Source organism: Vanacampus margaritifer, chromosome 8, assembly GCF_051991255.1.
Source record: "Vanacampus margaritifer isolate UIUO_Vmar chromosome 8, RoL_Vmar_1.0, whole genome shotgun sequence".
NCBI lineage: Eukaryota > Metazoa > Chordata > Actinopteri > Syngnathiformes > Syngnathidae > Vanacampus > Vanacampus margaritifer.
Genome location: NC_135439.1, coordinates 18,289,653 through 18,312,255, shown reverse-complemented (window position 1 = coordinate 18,312,255; position 22,603 = coordinate 18,289,653). Strand labels below are relative to the sequence as shown.

General features: G+C 39.4%; 1 protein-coding gene across 1 annotated transcript; it reads left to right on the top strand.

Annotated features, from left to right (window-relative positions):
- Positions 1 to 2,906: 2,906 nt before the first annotated feature.
- Positions 2,907 to 22,603, top strand: mst1rb (macrophage stimulating 1 receptor b). The gene is made up of 21 exons (XM_077573309.1): positions 2,907 to 3,018; positions 5,462 to 6,760; positions 10,652 to 10,828; positions 10,922 to 11,044; positions 11,147 to 11,317; positions 11,435 to 11,595; positions 13,835 to 13,982; positions 14,060 to 14,196; positions 14,281 to 14,460; positions 14,585 to 14,684; positions 14,857 to 15,075; positions 15,160 to 15,306; positions 17,120 to 17,273; positions 17,441 to 17,530; positions 18,588 to 18,800; positions 18,865 to 18,945; positions 19,036 to 19,217; positions 19,318 to 19,427; positions 19,542 to 19,707; positions 20,529 to 20,665; positions 22,096 to 22,603. Exons 2-21 carry the CDS (start codon positions 5,555 to 5,557, stop codon positions 22,328 to 22,330), a joined length of 4,137 nt encoding a protein of 1,378 aa, XP_077429435.1. The 5' UTR covers positions 2,907 to 3,018; positions 5,462 to 5,554; the 3' UTR covers positions 22,331 to 22,603.

Genomic DNA, 22,603 nt, shown 5'->3' with positions numbered 1-22,603 from the left:
GGTCTCTTTCTGTCTTTTTTTTTTTTGGGAGGTCTCTTTCTCTCTTTTTAAAACAGAAACTCGGTTACCGTCATGTCTCTTTTTGTAAATAAAATGATTTTTTTTTTCCTGGGTACCATCATCTTTGAGTTGTGCAGACCTGCATTAAAACATGCTTTTGTTTCCTAAACAAGTTCACTCTAAAGGAAAGGAACACTTCGTAAGCCCGTCCTAGCACAATCTGATGAGAGCCGTTACAGTGCCGTGAAAAAGTATTTGCACCCTTCCTGATTTCTGTGTTTTTTGTATGCATATTTATTACTCGCAAAGGATTCATTTCATCAAACCAATTTTAATATCACACAGAGACAACCCAAACATATAAAATGTAGTTTCTAAGTGATTTTATTAACCGGAGTGCTTTCCACTATGTTTGTACCTGTTGTTACCTGGCTGAGCTCTTTGGTACTGTGATGTCATTTTCAGTCGACGGCAAGTGGAAAAATGGCCGCCACCTGAGATGGAGAAAAACGGGAGGATTTTTTTTTTCTCCAGAAAAAAAAAAAAAGAAAAACGGGAGGATTTAATAGGACTGGGTATCAGGCAAAAAGAAACTTTAGACCATCTCTTAAAATTAAAAGCAGATATTTGCCTCCTGCAAGAAACCCACCTACAAAAATCTGAAGAAAAATTACTTATTGATAAGAATTTTAGCCAAGCATACTCTGCCCCTTATAACAGCAGACAAAGAGGAGTCTGTATACTCATACATAAGAATTTACTCTTTACTCTAAATAATACAATAACAGACCCAGAGGGCCGATACATTATTATTCAGATAACTATATTTAATAAGATATATACACTTGGCAATTTATATGCCCCTAATAATGATGATCCGGCCTTTTTCCATGAATTTTTCTCTCAGCTGTTTGATTTAGCAGCGAACTCTACTATTATTATTGGAGGAGACTTTAACACAGTCTTAAATCCATTAATAGACCGTTCTAATAACACAACATGTATAAGGCGATTACAATCTACTAAAGTAATAGGGGAATATATGGATGATTTTGGCCTCGTCGACAGCTGGAGACTTAAAAACCCAAATAAGAAGGAATTTACCTTCTTTTCCGCTGTACACCGGTCTTTTTCAAGAATTGATTATTTTCTTACAAATAACTCTATTGCTGATAAAACTGTTACAAAAATACATCCTATTATTATTAGCGACCACGCACCAGTCTCACTTTCCCTACAAGTTGATTATACCTTTAAACCACCACCAACATGGCGTTTTAACATCTCTCTGCTAAACGATGCTTCGTCTGTCCTTTCTACCTTTCCTCAGTTTCTCCTTTGGGCCCTTGAGGTTTCCCTGATTTGTTGGAGTTTGGATGTCTTTGGGGTTGGTGAAGGTTAGTGGCCCGGTGGGTGGTGTGTGGTCGGTGCTGGGCTTCGCTTTTCTTTCTTTTCTTTGGTCCCCCTTTGGGTCTCCTGGCGGCCCCACGACTCTGGCTGGATTTTGAAGTGTTCGGTTTAGGTGAACGGTATGGGAATTCTTATTTATTTATTTATTTTTTCGCACGCACGCACGCACGCACACACACACGCACGCACACACGCACAAACACACATACAAAAAAAAAAAAAAAAAAAAAAAAAAAGGGAGAACAATGATGATGACATTTCAAATGATCAATACTGAGATCTCCCAAAAAAAGAAAAAAAAAAAAAAAGGACTGGGTATCGATTCAAATCTCCTCAATCTATTCGATTTTGATTCACAAGAGTTCAATTTGATCCGGTTTAGATTTTTTCTGATCCGGTTTAGATTCACTTTGTTCAATCCCATATTGATTAATTATGGAACATCAATTATTCTTAAATAACAAGCACATGATAAAAAAAACCCTCCACAAACAATAAATTATAATTTTAATTTTGCAGGGGCAGTAACTGGTTAAATGGTTTATTTATTAATAAAAGTAACATTGATATTAGCATTAATGACATGCAAATGTTTTCTTAATTCTAATTCAATAATTGTAAATATGAAGTAAAAAGAATCTGAATTGTCATAATGTGCAATAAGTCAGGTCTTTCATAAATGTAAGAAAATACTTTTAAATTCACATAAACAATAAATTTCAAGAAAACAGTAAGATACAAAAATGGCCTTTAACATTTTTTGAGGGTTAATTTATGGGAAAAAATTGATATTAAAATAATCGATTCATGGCTTTATGAATCAATATATATATTTGATTCGATTTTTTTTTTTAAAACCCGGCCCTAGTATTTAGCTGCTTGATTCATATACCACAAACACATTTAATCATAATGCTGTGTTATTGGGGGCGCGTATAGAATATATTATAAGGCACTTTTCTGACGTAACAAAGGAGGAAACGTGTTCCAAGTACTGAAACAGGAGGGCGGAGTGGTTCAATGATAGAGTGGTTGTCTCCCAACCCAGAGGTTCTGGTTTCGATCCCATGACATTGTGATCAAATCGAAGTACCCTTCAGCAAGATACTGATGATGTGTCGTCACTATGTGAATGAGTAGTCGAATGCAAAGCGCTTCGAGGGCCTTGTAAGGAGGAAAAGGACTATACAAATGAAGTGCCAACAGATTGTAATTTTTTCACTTAAGTTGATGGAATCACAATACATTCTACTTTTATAAACGTATTCATTCATTAATACAAACGTAGGCTATCTTTAATAAATACACCGTGCGAGTACTTATGCCACCTGTATAAATAGTTGTTTGCAATGAACCAGTAAATCTCATTTTGGCCCCCATGTGGCCGCCACCGGCGCAGCGGGCATCTGTCAAGTGAGGTGTGGGGAGGAGCAAACAGCACGAAACCAGCCGCGAACATAGAAACCCAAACTATGACCCACTCACTCCTCGGGGCACGAGCCTATTCACCACTCTCACTTTACGTGAAGTCTGAGACCAGAGAACTGATCACCGCGGCAGAACGGTTAAACAAGAACCAGCCTGCGATGTCGCTGACGACCTGTACAGGTAGGACGTCCCAACACGAACAAAAACAACTATCCAAATCAGCTAAAATGCATCACCATGATCAGGGCACTTTTTGACGTAAAACTGTGTACTGAATTAAATTTTGAAATCCCATTTTAGAGGTGTATTTCACATAAACAAGGTTTGGAACTTAGGTTTGGCGAATGTAATGTACTATAATGGTTCATTTTGTATTCACATGACGCATGAGACAACATCTAATTAAGAAATAACAGCCAATAAAAACAAACAACATAGGTGATTACTGAACAAGTGTAGTTTCTGTGCAATAATGAACGTTGATAATTGATGCAGGATGCTGCTACCAACTTACCAAGGATTTGGGCCCCACCACATGAATGTCACAAGATGAGTGTATTATTTTCTAAGGCCGTTTCTGTGCAGGTTTGCTTTGAAGGATACAGGAAAATTAATAATTCAGTCATCAGAAACAGCAGCCCCCCAAAAGTCATTGATTCCCAACTCTGCATCCTTTTCTTTCCTTTCCCTCCCACTTAATCAATACTTGAGCTGGGTCACAACACGTTAACGTAATGACTTGTTGCAGATCAGCTCGCCTCTTCAAATCTCAGTAGATGCCTTGCTATTGACTGATGGAGAACGGTGATCCTCTTTTGTCTAATCAGCAGTCAAGCAAGGAACCTAACACATTGTAACACATTGATGGAAGTGTCTCATTGTGCAACTGCCATTTTCCAAATCATATCTGATGTGTAGACCAACGCTGATGGTTTCCAATACCACACCTTCTCAAACGGGGAATACAATTATTAAGCCTCCAGTCAAAGCTTTAAACTGATCTGTATATAATAATGTAAAAAATATACTGTATAATACTAAATGAAAATCTAGTTATAGTCATTTGTTACATTGATCGCAAATATGTTCTGAAAGAAATCAGTGGCATTAAAGTGTCCCCCACCTACCCTTGACTTTCAGACACTTACCTTCAACGTCTCTTGAGTCTGACCTGTTAAAATGTAACAAAACACGTGGCATCCATAAATTATTCACATAAATCACTATCCCAGGCTGAATAATAACTCGGTGCCTTTACAAAAAGTGAATGTGAAATATGTCTTGATAAAAGTACATTTTGGCTACTTTGCTTGCTTGCTGAAAGTACATGAAATGCTCAGACATGAACAGACAGGCAATTTGCTCGTGGCTCCCCTCAGACCATCCGTCCGTGGACATCATTTCCCTCGCCAGGCACGTAACAGTTGTGACATGAATGTCAACTAGAGGGGCCAGGGTTTGTGAGTACAGTTTTAGTGTGATGTACTGAGTTAATGATCGACTAAGTAATGTCTGCACAGGATGGAGCGCTTCCAAATGCTGCATTGTGTTGGGAAATAAGTGAATTATATTTTGTGAAACCAGAAATCTACTCTGGGTGGAATCATCACTCTCATTTCTATTTTATGACAGACCACATCTTGTCTGATTCACTACAACAGTGTGAGATAATACTGTATTTACACAATAAAAACAGAGCCATGCTAGTACACATTGCTGAGGGTAGTAAACCGTGAATGCAGTTATTTTTTAGTGTGACTTCCTGAAAATGTCATGTAGAATTGTCTTATCATGTTTATGCCTCGCGACACTGAACAGGATAAATGGTAGAGAAAATAGACTAGCGTTGTTCATTGTGATTGAGACACACTTGGCTTCTGATCATATAAAGTCGATTTAGTGTGTGGTTTATGCATTAAGGACAGATGAAAAAACAAATACATATTGGGCACTCAAGGCTGAAATAACCCAAAACATTAAACATAGCTAATCAAATAAAATGTGTCTAATGCTAAAATGCTAAAATCATATTCTGATGTAACCCTACACTCTAAAAACAGTTGGGTCAAAAATGGACCAATCCTCTACTTGGGTCAATTTGACCCAACTTTGAGTCAAGAAATTGGGTCTTTTAGTGTAAAACAATCCTTTACTTGGGTCAAAAAATTGGTTGGATCAAATTGACCCATAAAGTGGATCGGTCCATTTTTGATCCATAATTGGGTTACTTTTGACCCAACTGTTTTTAGAGTGTATAATGCCAAACATATCCCATTAAATACAATACATTTTGATCCCTCTATTTCATGAGTATAGTACCACCCCCCCGCCCTGCTGAATATGATCTCATATGTTTGATATGTCTGTTTATTATTATATTTTTGACAGTTATAAATGTATGAATTGAAAGCACTGTAACCAGATGTATCAAATATGACACAAATCAAAAGTCATATGTGGAAGTTGATTCTGCAAAAAAAGTTTTTTTGTTTGTTCAAAAGGACTGTACTGTATTTACAAATAATCCAAATTTTCTCTCATATATTTCATGGTTCAGGCTTTATATGGTTAAACAATGATGTGACTGTTTATGTACTCAATCTGGACTTTTCCTTTTATCTAGACATCCTGCGCTGGTGTTAAAGATGCTTTTGTCCGGACGCCGTACCTGGAGGTAACCTTGAGTGCTGTTTGTCCCTCTGCATCTCAGGTGGGGATGGCAAGCTGGACGCCCCAGTGGGGGACGTGTGTCTGTCTTCAGACTCTGCTGGCCTTTGCCTTGGCCAGCTGTCCCTCATTGGCCCCGAACCCAGTCAACTTCTCTGTGGTTTACACCATGCCCTTTTTCCAAGCCTGTGGCCCAATCCAGAACATTGTCAACAACTCCTTGTACCAGGAGGTGTACGTAGCCTCTCAAAATGTCATCGAAGCTGTCAACAGAAGCTTGGAGAAGACATGGGTGCTTCGCACTGGGCCGGTGGGAAGTCCGGAATGTCAGGTTTGTGATCTGTGTCAAATTGACAGAGACCCCAACTTCCTGGAGGACACCAACAATCAGGTGTTGTTATTGGACACCCTCTTTATGTATTTGTATTCCTGTGGAAGTTCCCAGTACGGTGTTTGCTATTTCCACCAACTCAACGTCAACGGAGAGCCACCTTCCACCTCCAAGTGTTTGTTTGGAGCTGATTCAAACTCTGCCGCCTACTGTCCTGACTGCGTCGCCAGCCCTCTTGGTACCAAAGTCACGATGGTGGAGGAGGGTCACACGGTCTACTTCTTTGTTGCAGCAACTGTTAACGAAGGTGTGACTCAGCGCTACGGCAGGAAGTCTATATCCGTGCGCCGACCACTGGCAACAGAAGACGGCTTCTACAGCGACGTTCGCGGCCTGACCGTCCTTCCCGGACTGAGGCGGACTTACCACATTGAATACGTCTACAGCTTTTTCACTCAGGAGTTTGTGTACTTCCTCTCAGTTCAAAGAGAGAGCCCAGACCAGGAATCATCTCCCTTTCAAACACGACTTGGCCGTCTTCCTCGGAACGAATGGGAGATGAAACGATACCGCGAAGTCATCCTGGAGTGCCGTTTTGAACCTAAACGGCGGAGGAGGAACGTGGTCAATAAACCCTACAAGGATGTGGTGTACAATGTGGTTCAGGCAGCACATTTCGGCAAAGCCGGCAGGGAGCTGGCGGAAGAGTTGGGGGCGGAGGAGGAGGACGACATCCTCTATGGGGTCTTCGCCGTCACGGATGACAATGGCGTTACAGAGCACGATTCAGCCCTGTGCGCCTTCCCCATGGACAATGTCAATGAAGCCATCGCAGACGGGGTGGATGATTGCTGTGAATCTGGACCCGAGCAACTCTCCAGGGGACTTTGCCACTTCCAGCCTTGCGAAAGCTGTCCTCATGAGGTGAGTCAACTGCCGTCACAGTGACTTGCATCTCGGGCTGCATATAATGCAGATGGGTTTTCTTTTGTCTTTCACTTTATAAAGGGACATTATGATCCAATTTAGCAGTTGTTGACAGAAATGTACAGAGTTGTACTGGATGGGAGGCTAAGTTTGATTTATTCAAGAAAAATCACAACAAAAAGGGGAGAGCCACAACAAACCATAGAATCTCCCAAATGCAATATCATGATTTAGATTTGTTTGGTTACGGACATCCATGACATAATTTCATTTTAATTCAAGATTCTTTTGTTTACTTTTTTATTTTACTGTCTTCAGTATCATTATCATGGGAATTATGTGTAGTTGTGCAATGTAATCGTAGCATGTTGCTCATAGGTCTGCTCGGGTTAGTGGGGATTGGCAGAATGAGTACAAGTGCACCAAATATGACTAATGAGAAGGCTGTAGTCAATGAATCAGTTTTTTCGCAGAAACATCTGTCTGCTCTTCTAGAAGTGAAACACTTTTTGCCATTTACCATCATTGCTCATACAAGTATGCATTTCTGTGGGTATGCTGAAGCAGAAATTATTGTGATTTTTATTCTCCGCACTTTTTTGCCATCTAAAAACTTCCACATAATACTTCCGATCTACACCGTTCAAATTTCAACTTGCTTTAAAAATTCACTCCTCCTGGGCTATATATCATCTGATTTCACATTACTTACAGTGTTTGCACAATTTAACCTTAAATATCAACTTTTCCCCATTCATGTTCAATGGGACAGACATTGAAATTTCATATCTCACATTCGTATAGTGATAAAAAAAGGGGGTTGTGCTATGTTACTGGCTCATTCATTGTTTTCCAAATTAAAAACAGATGTTTGCAAATGTCTTATTTTGATTAAACACAGATGATCTTCATCATGAAGGACTACCGAAATCAGTGAATAATTACTGTTGAGCTGCTGGAATCAGATCATTTGGACAATTTTAAATAAAAAATGGTTGAAAATTGTTACTTGATTATTAAAATAGTTGTCGATTAACTCATTCACTCCCAGCCATTTTCATTGAAGCAACCCCCTTCGCTCCCAGCTCTTTTACTGGATTTGATTGTATTCTAGTCTTAAAAACATGAAACCTACCAAAAGATTAGAGTCCCTTCTTTCAGCAGGAAAAACATATATTTCTATCTGTTATTGTTTTTGCAGCAATTAGCATTACAATATAGCTAAGTTTCATCATTATTCAAAAATCTGTTTAGAACTGTGGGGAAATCGGCTTGTTTGCAACATGGCCCTGGTTGATCTCTTATACTCTGCTGCCACCTGCTGGCCGTTTTTGTAATAACTACCATTGCTTCACCCATTCTCTGCAGTTCTGAGGCTGCATCAAAGCCTTCTGTGTGCTCTAGCATAAAAAAAACCCATAAAAATGTATAAATACATCTTTGGGACACTTAAAACATTTAAAATATAACATTTATAGTTTTTTGGGAGCAAATGGGTTAATTTGACAATCGATTACTTGTCGACTAATTTTGACAGCTGTAGCGTTCAGTACCCCTTAAAAAAAAGCATGTCAGCCCTTAGGTGTCTGCAAAAGTGCCAACATCCAGTCTAACCCACCTTCACGCAAATTTATCACACACCTCACACGAGACTTGTCTTGAGTTCACGCATGGTAACCTGCCAGCACTGCCTAACACACTGAAATCTTTTTTCTTTTTTTTTCATTTGTGAGTCAATCCAAACATCAGAGCTGCCAATTGCGCCACACTTGCCTCACAAATATTAAATGTCTTTGCTATCATACCTGCTTGAGAAAACCACATGATTCACCCCCAGTTCAATTTCAGGTTTACTCTGTGTCATGAAAACATGCTTAGCACCCGACAAAATAGGGGAAGTTTATACATCGTGAAAATGAAACCTTTTTTTCTACCTATCGTTTACTGACTTAAAAAGTGATGTCACGTCAGCCTTTAGACCAGTATCTACTTCGTCCAAACAGTAAGACAAGCTGCTCTGTTTCTATAGCTACAGGGTAATATTCCTATTACTGTTGCAGCATCATTAATCTTGCAATAATAAATCATCTAATGATTATATTAGAACAGCATATTTGTTGTATGCCATTTTTTCACGAGTCTTACCTTCTTGTGACTAAATGTGACTTATTCCTTCGTCAACGGAACTGGACTTTGGGCCTCTTGGCACGACTTGAGCAAAATTGCCTTGACACATACAAGCAATATGCATCTGTGTATTCTGTACAATATTGAATGGACTATTACTGTAGCTTTAGTATAAAGGTGGATGTTATTTCTATTTCTGTATCACTTGTACTCCTTTTTAAAATCTGAACCACAATACAGTGAACCCCATCATATTCACAACCCCCCCCCCCCCCGTAGCTTATCCTCACTGAAATTTGTTTTATTTTCAAGGCATTTTTTTGCACTTTCTAAAATGTGTTAAGATGTCTAATAGGAAAGCAGTAATTGATCTCAAGGAAGTTTGTTGAAGTGATACATCTCGAGTCGACTGAGTGACCCAAAAAACAGTTGCGTCAAAAATAACACAAATTGGGTAAAAAATTGACTAATCGGCTGCTTGGATCAATTTGAACCAACTTTATGTCTTTTGTTTGTTTGTTTTGTTTTGTTTTGTACAAAAGTGGGTCTGTCCATTTTTGACATACATTGTTTTTTTTGCCCAACTGTTTTTAGAGTGTAACATTTTTGTATGTTAGTGGAAGTTACGGCTAGAATTTAGGATTAGAAGAGTGTCCTCCCCATGTGCAGGTAAATGCATAGTCACACTCTTTTTTCCATAATCAATTCATCTATAACCTGTATTTTTTCAATTATTAATATTAGTGTAACTTTGTAAGATGAGTCTTAAAGTGTTTTGTAATAGTTCATGGTGTATACAGTATATACAGTTTTATGATTAATGTATGTAGCCCAGTGTTTCGCAACCAGGCGTACGTATAGCTTCCCCTAAGGTACGTGAGCACATTGAAGGAGGAACGTGGAAACATTTAATAATTTATTTCCCAGATCAATAACCTGTGGGACACAACAGCCACGTATCAAGTGTCCCATTCAAGCTCAGATGACTGATGAAAAGAAAGTAAATCTATAGTGTCTGAATATTTTCCTAGACCTGTGGTTGTAACCTTGTTGGTGGTACTGAACCCCACCAGTTTCCGATGCGCCGTCACCAAACCCTTCTTTAATAATAATTTAAAAAAAGATTCATTTTTCATAAAAAGAAAGAAAAAAGATAGCTAGTTTTGCTGGACTAGAATTGCTAGTTAGGACACTGACTCCCATCACTGAATTCAACTTTATAGAGCACTTTAAAAACCACCGCTTTTTCTTCAGATGGAACCATGGGGTAGCAGATACCATGAAAACAAAAGAGGCCCCAGAGTTGAACCCTGTGGAACACCATACGTTCCTTTATACATGTGAATTCCTATTGCACATATTCACCCGACCACTTTCTTTTTTTGCTCAACATATTTAATATGAAGGGATTACAACAATAAAGAAATCACACAAAGTACCATCACAACAGTCACAAGTCGACCTCCGAGCGCCCCAAATGATCAGCAGCACAGATACGCCAAGCAATCTAGCATGATCACCTGCAGCCAGTAATGGCCAAGCAGGGCGTATCATCACGAATCATTTGATCACCTCCGCCGAACCCCTGAGACTGACTCACCCAGGTTGAAAACCACTGTCCTATATATTTACAGTTATTCACATAAACTGTATTTATTGAGCTATTCTGAGCAGGGATTGGTTCTTATACCTTGTGATAGTATAATTGTCCTGTTCTGCGTGTGTGTCATCTGCGTCTGCTGCTTGTGGCCTTTTGACTAGAGCATGGAGAACAACGCCACATGCCGAGACCATCCAACCATGGTTTCCCAGCCTTACTACAGAGTGGACCTCTTCAACCGGCAGATGACAAACGTCCTCCTCACCTCTCTGTTGGTGACCACAATTGACAACAAGACTGTTGCCCATATTGGCACCTCCACGGGTCGGCTGTTGCAGGTATGGCACATTTTCTTTTTAACATGCCGCTGTGGCAATTCCATCAACAATGGCACGTGTCGTTCTTATCTTAAATTGTTTTTGCGCTTGCAGCTGGTGCTGACAAGATCCAGCCCGATTATCTTTGCTAATTACTCCTTGGTGGAGAACCAAAGGATCTCATCCATTGCTGCAGTCTACTCATCAGAGTATCTCCTTTTTGTGGTAGGAGACAAGGTATAAGTGAAAATAACATCCCTAACTATAATAACAGAATTGAAAGAACAAGTCAGACTCTTTCTTCTCTGATTTACTTCGAATTGTTCACCTGTATTCCAGATGATTCGGGTTCCTCAGAGAGGACCGGGATGTCAACACTTCCTGACTTGTGCCATGTGCCTGACAGCCCCAAAGTTCGTGGGCTGTGGCTGGTGCTCAGGGGAATGTTCATGGGAGAGCGAGTGCCCGAGTCAGTGGAGGAACGATTCCTGCCCACCACGGATCACCGGGGTTAGCCTTGTTCTCGATTTCTGAATTAAATATTATAAATATATAAAATATTCATCATTTCATACCCAATAGAGGTTGCATTTCCAAATAGTGCTAAATTCTGCTTTATTGACACAGTTCTTTCCACGAACCGCTCCCCCTGATGGTCAGACAGAGTTAACAGTGTGTGGATGGGAGTTCCAGTCACCCCTAAGACCCGCAATTACCTCCAGAACCCACCAGGTTAGACTGGGACAGACATCATGCATTGTGCTTCCTGTCAAGAGTAACAACACACAGTGAGTGAATTATGTGAGCTTCAATTTGCTGAACAGGGCATCTGTTGTATTGGAAGTATTTATTCATATTGGTATCTTACATAGTGACGAATGACCCTCAGAATTTGCATGCTCTAAGTGTCAACTTTCTTTGTAGTCTACACTCGGTCTGGGCAATTTTGGGAAAAATAATTATCAGAGTTATTTTTGATTGATACTTTAACATAAAACCATTGCAAAGTATTTATTTTTTTTATATATATATGTACTCAACGAAAATATAAACGCAGCACTTCTGTTTTTGCTCCTTCTTTTTATTGGATGAACTCAAAGATCTAAAACTTTGATCACATACACAATATCAGCATTTCTAGTCAAATCAAGTCAAGTGTACAGTATTTATATAGCCCTTAACTCTTTGACTGCCAGACGTTTTCAGAAACGGGATGTCGCCAGTGCCAGCCGATTTAAGCATTTTGACTGATCTTTCAAGGTCCACAGAAAATGTTGTGTTTGGACTATCGAAACACACATACTACCAAATGAAACATTGAACTCTCATCTTTCATCAGAAAAAAAAGTTTGTTTCTACCTTATTCCGTTCTTCAGTAATCAACAATAGAAAATGGTTAGTTTCACCGAAATGCTCTGTTTTGAAACAAAAAACGGAGAAAAAGAGCTTTTTGTGAAACGATGTTATTTCATGCACTCTAGTGAATTCTACACTTCTTTTTGTCCATGAATGATGCCACAAACACCTAAATAGTGCTTTACTTCTGTAATACACCACCACCAACAATGAAAAAGTGTTTTTAGTTTGCAAAATACGTTTATTTCCATTCAACAGTGTAACAATTTGACAAAACAATTTCGCAAACTATTTACAAATGTGTGCAACTGTGGTACTATTTACAATTATGTGGATGTTTCAAAAACTGTTTTTCTTTTTGTAACACTAACCTGCGTGCAAGGAGAGGGAGCAGGATTTGCACAACAGATTCGTTTCACTTCGATTGTCCTTTTCGCGTGCAGACGTTACACTTTCTTGACGGCCTTTTTTTCCGGGGAATAACAAGTAGCAGACTGTACCCACTCCTCCGATGAATATGCATTGGACTCGGGGCACTCTTCGTCGTCCAATTGAACGTCCGCCTGAGCGTGCTCGGTTGTGCTCCGCGTTTTCCGGTGTTAGCATCGCTAGCCCGTGAACCTTTATGACGTCGTCATAGCCGCCGCGTCAGCGCTTCCAACTTCGGCGTCAACCTCGGAGTCACCATCATCATCATCGATGATGATCATCGTCGTCATCAATGTGCTCTTTAGCGTTGGTCGATGCCTTTCGTCTTTGAAAAAAATTCCCAAGTGTGAGCTGCCTGCAACTGGTCGCCATTGTTCACTTCCTCAGCCATCTAGCTCCGCCTCACGTCTTCTACTGCCGCGTCAACGCTTCCAACCTCGGAGTCACCATCATCATCATCGATGATGATCATCGTCGTCATCAATGTGCTCTTTAGCGTTGGTCGATGCTTTTCGTCTTTGAAAAAAACTGCTCGAGCGTGAGCTGCTTGCAACCGGTCGCCATGTTCTCTTCCCTTCCCCAGCCATTGTCCCCTCTAGCTCCGCCTCACGTCTTCTACTGACGCCTACCCAATCTTGTCAAAAGAGAGTCATTGCTGCCATCTAGGGGCCAAAAATAGTCATTAGGCTAACTAGATCTGCTTGAAACTTTCACCACAGCTGGCCAAGGCTTTCCTCCACCCATTTCCCCCAAAAAATAAAAATAAATTGGAGAACGTCTTTTAACGTCCTTTGCGGCCCTCCGTAGGTTTTTACTAAACGTCATTTAACGTTTTTGGCAGTCAAAGAGTTAATCACACAAGAGTCTCAAAGGACTTCGCATGCCCTTAGTTGACAAATATCAACGACATCCGGTGTGGGCAGTCTAAGGCATCTTGATATGGCACACCTGTGAAGTTGGATGGATTATCTCGGCAAAGAAGAAGTGCTCATTATCACAGATTTAGACTGATTTGTGAACAATATTTGAGAGAAATAGTGGTATTGTGTATGTGGAATAAGTTTTAGATATTTGAGTTCATCTCATAAAAACGGGAGCAAAAACAAAAGTGTCCCGTTTATAGTTTTTGTTGAGTATGTGTATACTAGAAGATTAAGTGCACCCCTTGAAACATTTTAATCCTCTCAGATATTCCACAGACCTCCATACTGACCCAAATATTTTTGTGTACTGGTTTTTTAGCCTGGTGTGTAAGATTCGCCCCGGGACCACTGACCTGTCCAAACCAGTTAACGTGACAGTGGAAGTGCATGAGGGCGAGGGAGGCATGAAGGTGGAGGGACGCTATACTATTGACGGAAAGGCAGAAATGCCTGGCTTTAGTTTTCTGGTAACTTTGACTATTACGTTTGAGCCATCATAGCGTCTTTAGATATTTTCTGTCTTAGCTGATCAAGTTGTATGCAGATACCCAACATCACAGAGATCCAGCCCAACTATGGGCCTCTCATCGGGGGCACATTGATCACAGTGACTGGAGCTCACTTGGATGCCGGAAGGACAAAGAGAGTCACGCTCAATGATGTGCCCTGTCCTATAAAAAGGTCTGAAGTGTTATTGAAATTTTCATGTACTGATGTATTCCTTCCCATTTAAGTGTCAGCTGTCACCTGTATACCTCTTTGCAGAGTCACAATGCCTAAAGGCAATATGTCCTCCATCATCTGTCTGTCCCAGCCCATCTCAGAGGTGAGGGACGTACCTCTCAGTGTTTTCATTGACAAGTCTCCTGTCATCACAACAAAGGTTTTTTACTACAAAGAAAACCCCAAGATTACAGCCGTCCTGCCTGATTGTAGCTTTGACAGGTTGGCCTATTAATCAGCAAACAAGTAACTGTCCATACTGAAGTGTAAGACTGCGTATGGCGCAGTAGAATACCTGCTATTGGAATATAACAATTTCTTAAATGTGTCTGTGCATGAACTCTAGGGGATCCAATATTTTGATTGAGGGAGAGAACCTGGATTCTGTTTACCGTACCATCATCCACTTCAAACCCAATGAAAGCCACCTGAAGCCTGTGACAAGGGTATCACAATTGACGAATGACTCCTGAATTAAACTTCCTTAAATAAAAGTTGTTTTTATTTTTGTAATTTTGGATCATGTTGCACAGTGCATTCAACCCCAAATGGGCTTATGTATAAGATTAGGCGTACGCTTTTCAAATATCTATTCTAATGTCTTTTATTTCTTACTAGGAATGCATTGGCAAGGCCTTGTCCACTAGGATGGAATGTGTCACTCCTGTATTTCCAAGGGATGAGACAGAGGAAGGAGAGCTTTCCTTCGACATGGACGGAGCAATGGGACTTTGGAACCAAGAGTTTTCCTACCATCCTTATGGCGAGCCGATACCCTTTGAAACAGAGGGACATGAGCTGCATTTGTACCCGGGGTTTGATGAAGTGTCACTACATGTAAAGATGAATCGCTGTCTGTTGATAAATAGTCAATAGTCAGATTTCCCATTATAATGTTATGATTTTCCTCATTGTCCATAGCATCAGAAGCTAAATCTGGTTAGCTCCTGTATGACCATCATTATGACAGTGGCGGGTGTTGACTGTGATGCGAAAGTCCTGGATAATGAGATCACCTGCAGGATACCCAAAAACTTAACCATCCCAAATGAGGGACTGCCTGTGAAGGTCAGTCTGGTGGACACTTTCCACTATAGCGGCCTGTGTTCTGTTTCCAAAAGTCACTACAAAGACCCTATTATGAACTAAACCTAATTATTTAATAAACACCTAATTTAAACACTGAACTAACTCAACTGTTAAATCTTAGATTCCAAAATGTCTGCATAAACCGTAAAGACAACATTTTCAGAAAGAATAAACATAACATTGGATTATTACAGCCGCTACAGTCTTCAGGAAGTCAGTGAGCAATTTCAAAAAAGAGCCCCAAGCTGCAAAAATACGATTAGGCTTGTGGAATGAACAACCAAAACAAAACATGTTAATTAGTGAGCTGTTTAGACAGAGCCAAGCAGCTGCATCCCTGTTTCTCATTCACAGAGCCTTTCATTTACTTTGGATGGTGAAAATATTATCACATTTACTGTACTTTATCGAAACAAAAATGACATTGGATCAAAAAAGATGACTGTCACCAAGGTGCAGATCAGATTAGTAATAAGCACTGCTTTTACTGGCAAGGCTGCTATAAAGCGCAGTTTAGACAGACGATCTCGACAGAAACACAAATCTTTACCGCCATCTTGTTGCATGTAATGTAGGCTCTTACAGTATAAGTATACATGTAAACCTTTTTAGGGAGGTGTCAATTACTCACAGATTTTTACAATTAGGGCCAGGGCTGGTGGTGAAAAACAAGCGTTCACTGTAAATGTACTCATAATAGTCATACACAGAATATTATTGTGCATGACTTTTGCCTATAGCCTTCATGGCAGTTTGGCACGGGTCACCAACATGGTGCCGGCGGGCAGCAGATAGCCATAAAAGTTACACATCGTGGCAGTTTTAGAACCCAGACGCAGAGATAGAGGTTGAGGCTAAAGCAGCTTTTATTAAACAACAAAAGTTCCTCGTTGAGAGGGAGAAAACAAAAGCTATTCAAAGTTAAACTAAAGGCGCTCCAAAAGGGAGGAAGTCTAAACTACAATCAAAACAAAAATCACTCATTAACTAAAACAATACTGTGGCTATTCAAAGTTACAAACCAAAGTTCTCTCAAGGAACAGGGCAACAAGGCTGTGGCCGGTAACTGGTTTTAGTGGCTCTGACGAAAACACTTAGGCACAAGACAGGGGAGACGCAGACCATTTAACGCATGAGGGTAATGGGAAACAGGTGGACACAATCAGGAATCAGGGTTGACACTGACACCACACGAGGAAAGGCAAGTGACCTGAAACGAGAGGAGTCTGAATTTTCAAAATAAAACAGGAAATGACAAGACAACCTCACCGCGGTGTGACAAGTAGCCTGTTCGGAAAATAACTCACCAGTGATGGAACATTGTCATTTCCTAGGAATATTGTAAGAAGGGATCATTTCAAAATGTAAACAGTCATTGAGATATATAGAACTAAAGTGCTGCATGTTGATATTTACCCTGTTAAATCAGCACTGTTAACCACCGTATTCATCTCTATGAATATCAGTACGGTAATTATTATTAACATATCATTAAAGGTATCGGTTTCAAACTGTTACTCCTTTGATGTAGTCACTACCCAAGAAGTAGCTCTCAGATTAAAAAATAAATGCTGATTTCTGCTTTTGTGGGTTCAGTGAGCCCTAAACTTGCCCATGGATTTAAATCTGATTTACACGTCCATATATATGTGCACATATAAAAGTAAGGAAAATCATCATTTTTTTCTGACAGCCAGTCTGCTAAGTAGATTTAGAAATGTATCTGCTTCTTGAAAATGTTGTAATGAAACTTTCTTCAAAACGAATGACAGACTGTATAATGGCTTTCCAGATCTCCATTAACGGGCAGGTCCACAATGTGGGCACAGTAATAAGGGTGAGCAACCACTACATGGTGGGGATAGTGCTGGGGATCCTCGCAGCTCTGGTGGCCGGGGCAGTGCTGGCCTTCGCTGTCATGAAGCACTTGAGGAAGAAAAAGAAAGGTAAGCTGCGTGGACCTTGATCACACCTGTTTATACAACAGCGACCAGCGTGTGTTGTTGAAGTATGCAAGTCTCTCAACCAGAACATCCTTGGTGTTTCATTCTCTATATTTGTCCGTGCACTTCATGAGTGGTTGATAATTAAAACAATGTGAGATGTTTTTCAGCTTCCATGGTGGAGAGCCGTTTGACCCACAGTGCTAGCCGTTCTGGGACAAATAGTGTCGAGTTGTCACCGGTTGGGGACTACAGGAGAGGTGACGTTCTGACTAAAAAACTCCTTATACTGAACTTGACAGTGAACTGGTTGCCAGTCTGGCTGTGTGAGAAAAGGGTTGTAATAGTTTTGGATTTTTCATTATAGGTAGTTTTTATTTCATTTTCACTTTTATTTATTTTTACATTCAGTTAGTTTTAATTAGAGGAAGTTTGTTAATTTTTATTCATTTTGTCAATTTTTTTCGAAATTGCTTAATTTAGTTTTTTAGGTATGCCTGACCTCAGTAACCATGACGACAATGGCCAGACACACCTGGATTAATCAGTTTGTCCAATCACGAAAGACAGGAAATGAAGGAGTGTATTGAGTTCAAGAAGTAGGGGATTTGTGCAAAGAGCCCATTGGGATTTTGTGATTTCTAGTGCCTTCCACCAGGCGGTCAGGGTGGAGGAAATCATTGGATTTTTAAAACAATTGTGTCCCTTAATCAATGTTGTAATAAAGAGTAAATCTGAAAGTCTGAGGTTATTCGTTTTCGTTAAATCTTAGTGACAGATGACTTTTCTTAATAACCTTTTTTCTGTGCTCTTCTTAGTAGTCTCTCTGAATCTTCATTTGTTATAATTAATTTTTGGAGGAAGTTTGTTCATTCTAGTTTAATTCATTTTAGTTTCATTTCAGTTTCATTTCTTTTTATCTTTAGTATTTGTGTTTGTTTTTTAATAAAGTATTTGTCAAATACAAGAAAATAAACTCTTAAATATTTTTAATACAATAAATTAAACTACAATTCCCAAAATAATGTTCAACCTTCCCTCTTCTGTGCGGCCGAACAGTAATACCAAAATAAATAAATTTACACCCAACCCCGAAAGCTCATGTATGATATTAACTGGCAAAGACGAAAACTAAAGGACATTTTCACGATAATTATAATTTGTTTTAGTTAGGTTTGTTAACATAAAATATAGTTCCAGTTGCTTATTAATTTTTTTTAAGAATTTTTGTTTGTATTTTTATAAATTTTATAAATTTGTAATTTTTTTTTTTAAAACCTCGTTTCTTCGTAACCTTTCCTCTGTTTTTCTTTGTAGTATCGCTTAATGCTTCAAGTCCCGTCGGTGGGCCTGTGGCCTTCCCCAGCCTATCCTACGCTGCAGGCAGTATCGACATTACTCTCACTCCTCTAATGGCTGCAGAGAAAATTTCCATTTCCAGTTTCAGGCCAGAGTTATTGGAGGAGGTTAAGGATGTTCTTATTCCTGCTGAAATGCTCCTTGTGCAACACCATCGGATCATTGGCAAGGGTAAGAAAAAACTCAAGTACATTTGGGGGAGATTATTCTGTGCCATTTTCTGTCTTTCCTGCAGGTCATTTTGGAACAGTCTATCATGGCTACTTCACAGACCACAGCCACAGAGAAATACACTGTGCTGTCAAGTCTTTGAATAGTGAGTCGTGTTTGTGCTAGTTTATGGTATAAGCAATTTCAAGGGTTTTACTGAGTGGCCATTTTAAAAACAATCATTGCGTGTGATTAGGAATAACAGATGTTGAGGAGGTGGAGCAGTTTTTGAAGGAAGGAATCATAATGAAGGGTTTCCATCACACCAATGTGCTGTCTCTGCTGGGAATCCTCCTGCCACAGGAAGGTCTTCCTCTGGTGGTTCTGCCATATATGAAACATGGAGACCTGCGGCACTTCATACGCTGCGAGAAGAGGGTCTGTGACTTCCAACAGTGGATATTCTTGATCTAAATCAAACGCAGAGCAACACTCCCATCTGACTGCATTCATTGTGACTGCCATGTGTTTTGATTAGAACCCCACTGTGAAAGATCTTATTGGCTTCGGACTGCAGGTTGCCAAGGGGATGGAGTATTTGGCTCAGAAGAAGTTTGTGCACAGAGATCTCGCAGCACGCAACTGCATGTAGGTTAAAGAGACTTGCAAAAAAATCATACCTACTACATATAGTCGTGCACATAAGTTTACAGGTATGTAAACTTTTTAGCACAACCGTAATATTTTGGTTTTCTATCTTAGGTTGGATGAGTCTTATACAGTCAAGGTGGCAGACTTTGGTATGGCCAGAGATGTTTTTGATAAGGAGTACTACAGTATTCAAGATCACAAAAAGGCTAAGCTACCTGTCAAATGGATGGCCATTGAAAGTTTACAGACACAGAAATTCACTTCTAAGTCTGACGTGGTAAGCAAAACAATTTTCTTTTTCATTTTTTTTTACCAAAAGCATTTGAGACACAACACCCATGATGTTATCATCAAACTTACTTGTCACAGGCCACACCAAATGGCAAATCATCTTTTAATTCACACAAAATTATCAAAACTAATTTCGCACTGCTGTAATATGACCTAATTTAAGCAAGAAAATACCACAAAGAGCAAGAATACCATAACCGAACTTTGGCTGGTGCCTCAGAAGATGAATTGTAAACTGAATGTGATCTTGAAATTTGAGTCTGATTTCATTGGTTGAGAGGTCAAACTTCCAAAACTTTTAAAGGGTTCAAATCTCGGATGATGTCCTAACCTGTTATTGGAATGGACTTTCCAGTGATATTTTAACACTTCATGAAAATTTGGGGTCAATATATTTTCCCTAAGGCACTGGTTGCTATGGACATTTGAAAGATGCAAGTAGCAAAACTTTAAACCCCTTTTTATCAAAACTAGGGATTTCAACCTGCATTAAAATTAATTAACATACAAAATACAAAATAAAATAACATTAAAATTGCTGTAACGTTGTCAATTTTTGATGTACGTCCATGTACTATATATCATTTGAAAGGGAATTAAGTATATCTGAATATCTCAATTTTGATTTTTTTTTTTTACACGAGGACCCTTTTGCCACATATATGCTACATGTGATTTAAATACCATACACCCTTCAAACATTGTCCTCCTCTCTATTGCCGAGTTTCAAGTAATTACTGGGTGCATAATAGTATGCATGGTGTTGCATGTATTAATATTTTGTCACTTTTGGTGTCTTGGGAGCAGTGGTCCTTTGGCGTGCTGATGTGGGAGATGCTGACCAGAGGTGCAAGTCCTTACCCTGAAGTGGACCCGTATGACATAACGCACTACTTATTGAAGGGCAGGCGGCTTCCCCAGCCTCAGTATTGCCCTGATCCTTTGTAAGTGGTACAATAAAAAAAATGATTTGTTGAATTGTCAGTCATTGCTATGGCTGCTGCCTCAGTCAGGCTACTGATTTCATCCAGTAATACTACCGGTAGTTCTTCTTTATGCGTACTCACAAGATGGAGGAGAATAGGTAGACGCTTGGCAATATGTACATATGGTGACTCAGTAGTGTGAAATCTGAATTGTCCAACACTTGGTATTTCAGCATGTTAAGCAATGCTCTGTTTGAGTTTTGTAGTTTAGTTAATATGTACAACAGACACACTGGAGAAATGTTACCACGAAACATGTTTTCTTTAGAAAATATTGTAATGACAAATCCCTTTGCATGTGATAGATTAGAATAGATAAGCCATTCATTCTTCATTATTTCGGGCAGTATTTCCCAACCTTCACTGAGCACCCATTTTACATCAGAAAAAGCTTTCGAAATGTGTGAATACTGAAATCATGATGATCTCATTGATTTGCTCCCAAATTGACTTGCATAGTGAGCTTGCTAAAATGAGCACACAGCTGATTGCTACATTGCTAATTTCATAATTACAGCAAATTTGTCAACGAAATGGGACAAAATATGTGGCTTGATGCGAGAGCGTTGGTATCGCCGTTCCATCCTCACTCCAGGACTGTCCGAAATTCAGAATTGAATTGAGAAAAACCCTACAATCATTCCAATTCAACTCTTGAATTTGAATTGAGTTGGCAAAACTGGAAGCAGAATTGAAATGCCATGAAATTCAAAGAAATTCATTATGCATTTTTTTCCATTTAAATCGTTTATTTCATTCATTTCTAAAAGAAAGAAAAGACAATATAAAACAAAATTATTCAGTGTTGAATAAAAAGGAGCAGAAAGAAGACAAGTCTTACTGTCTCTGCCCCGTTTCTCCCCAGAGTTCAGTTACAAGGTAAAGAAGTAATTTAAAAAAACAATAAAATAAATAAATAAATCAAGTTTATTCAACAATGAAGCTTTGCAACAAGCAAGATGAATTTCACACAAATATTATTTTAGGGACTTTATGTACATAATATTTAAATTGTTTTTCTTAATATTAAAAGCCTACTCAGATAAAACGGATCATTAAAATGATAAAAACATTTTGAAATTGTTTCATAGTATTGTAATACAGCACTTAATTTCCCATAATACCTTGCTTTAAGTCTTTATAATGGCTGCACAAACATTTTTGACATTGTGTTTGGAGCACACTAGTGAAATACACTGTCTCATTCTCATTGATATGTAATGAGAATGAGTTTCTCTCGATTGCATTAAATTCAATTCCACATCCTCTAATTCAAATTCAATTCAACATCCTGTGGGTGGAGTCGATTCAAATCCATCCATCAAATTGAATTGAATTCTGAATTTTGCACAGCCCTCCCTCACTCAAAGTGATTTTTGTCATTTCAGGTATAGCATTATGCTCGAGTGCTGGGACCCTGATCCAGAATTGAGGCCTAATTTTGCTACGTTGGTGGCAGCCATCACCACCATCCTCTTAAGCCTGGAGGGAGAACACTACATCAGTCTGAATGTCACATATGTCAACCTGGACCAGCCGAGGCCCTACCCAGCGCTCACTGAGTCTGCTGACGAATATGACTCCACGGACGCTGATAGTGACGCGGGCTCAGTCTCTTCCTGATCCTTTCCCTTCAAATTTACTGGGCATCAGTTCTAAACACAAGAAGACAAAAACTCAAGTCAAGTGTGTTTTACACTTAAGGGGCTACTACACTACACCATTGTGTGTGTGCGCAGAAGTTTTTATGGTACAGTAAAAAGCTTTCATAGCACCACTCCAACACTGTACTAGTGCGGCCTATTCGTTCTACTAGTGTACTGAATAGTCTTGCTAGTGAAGACACACTGTACAATTAGTTGGATATCAAGGATATCGAATAAATGCTCAAACGGC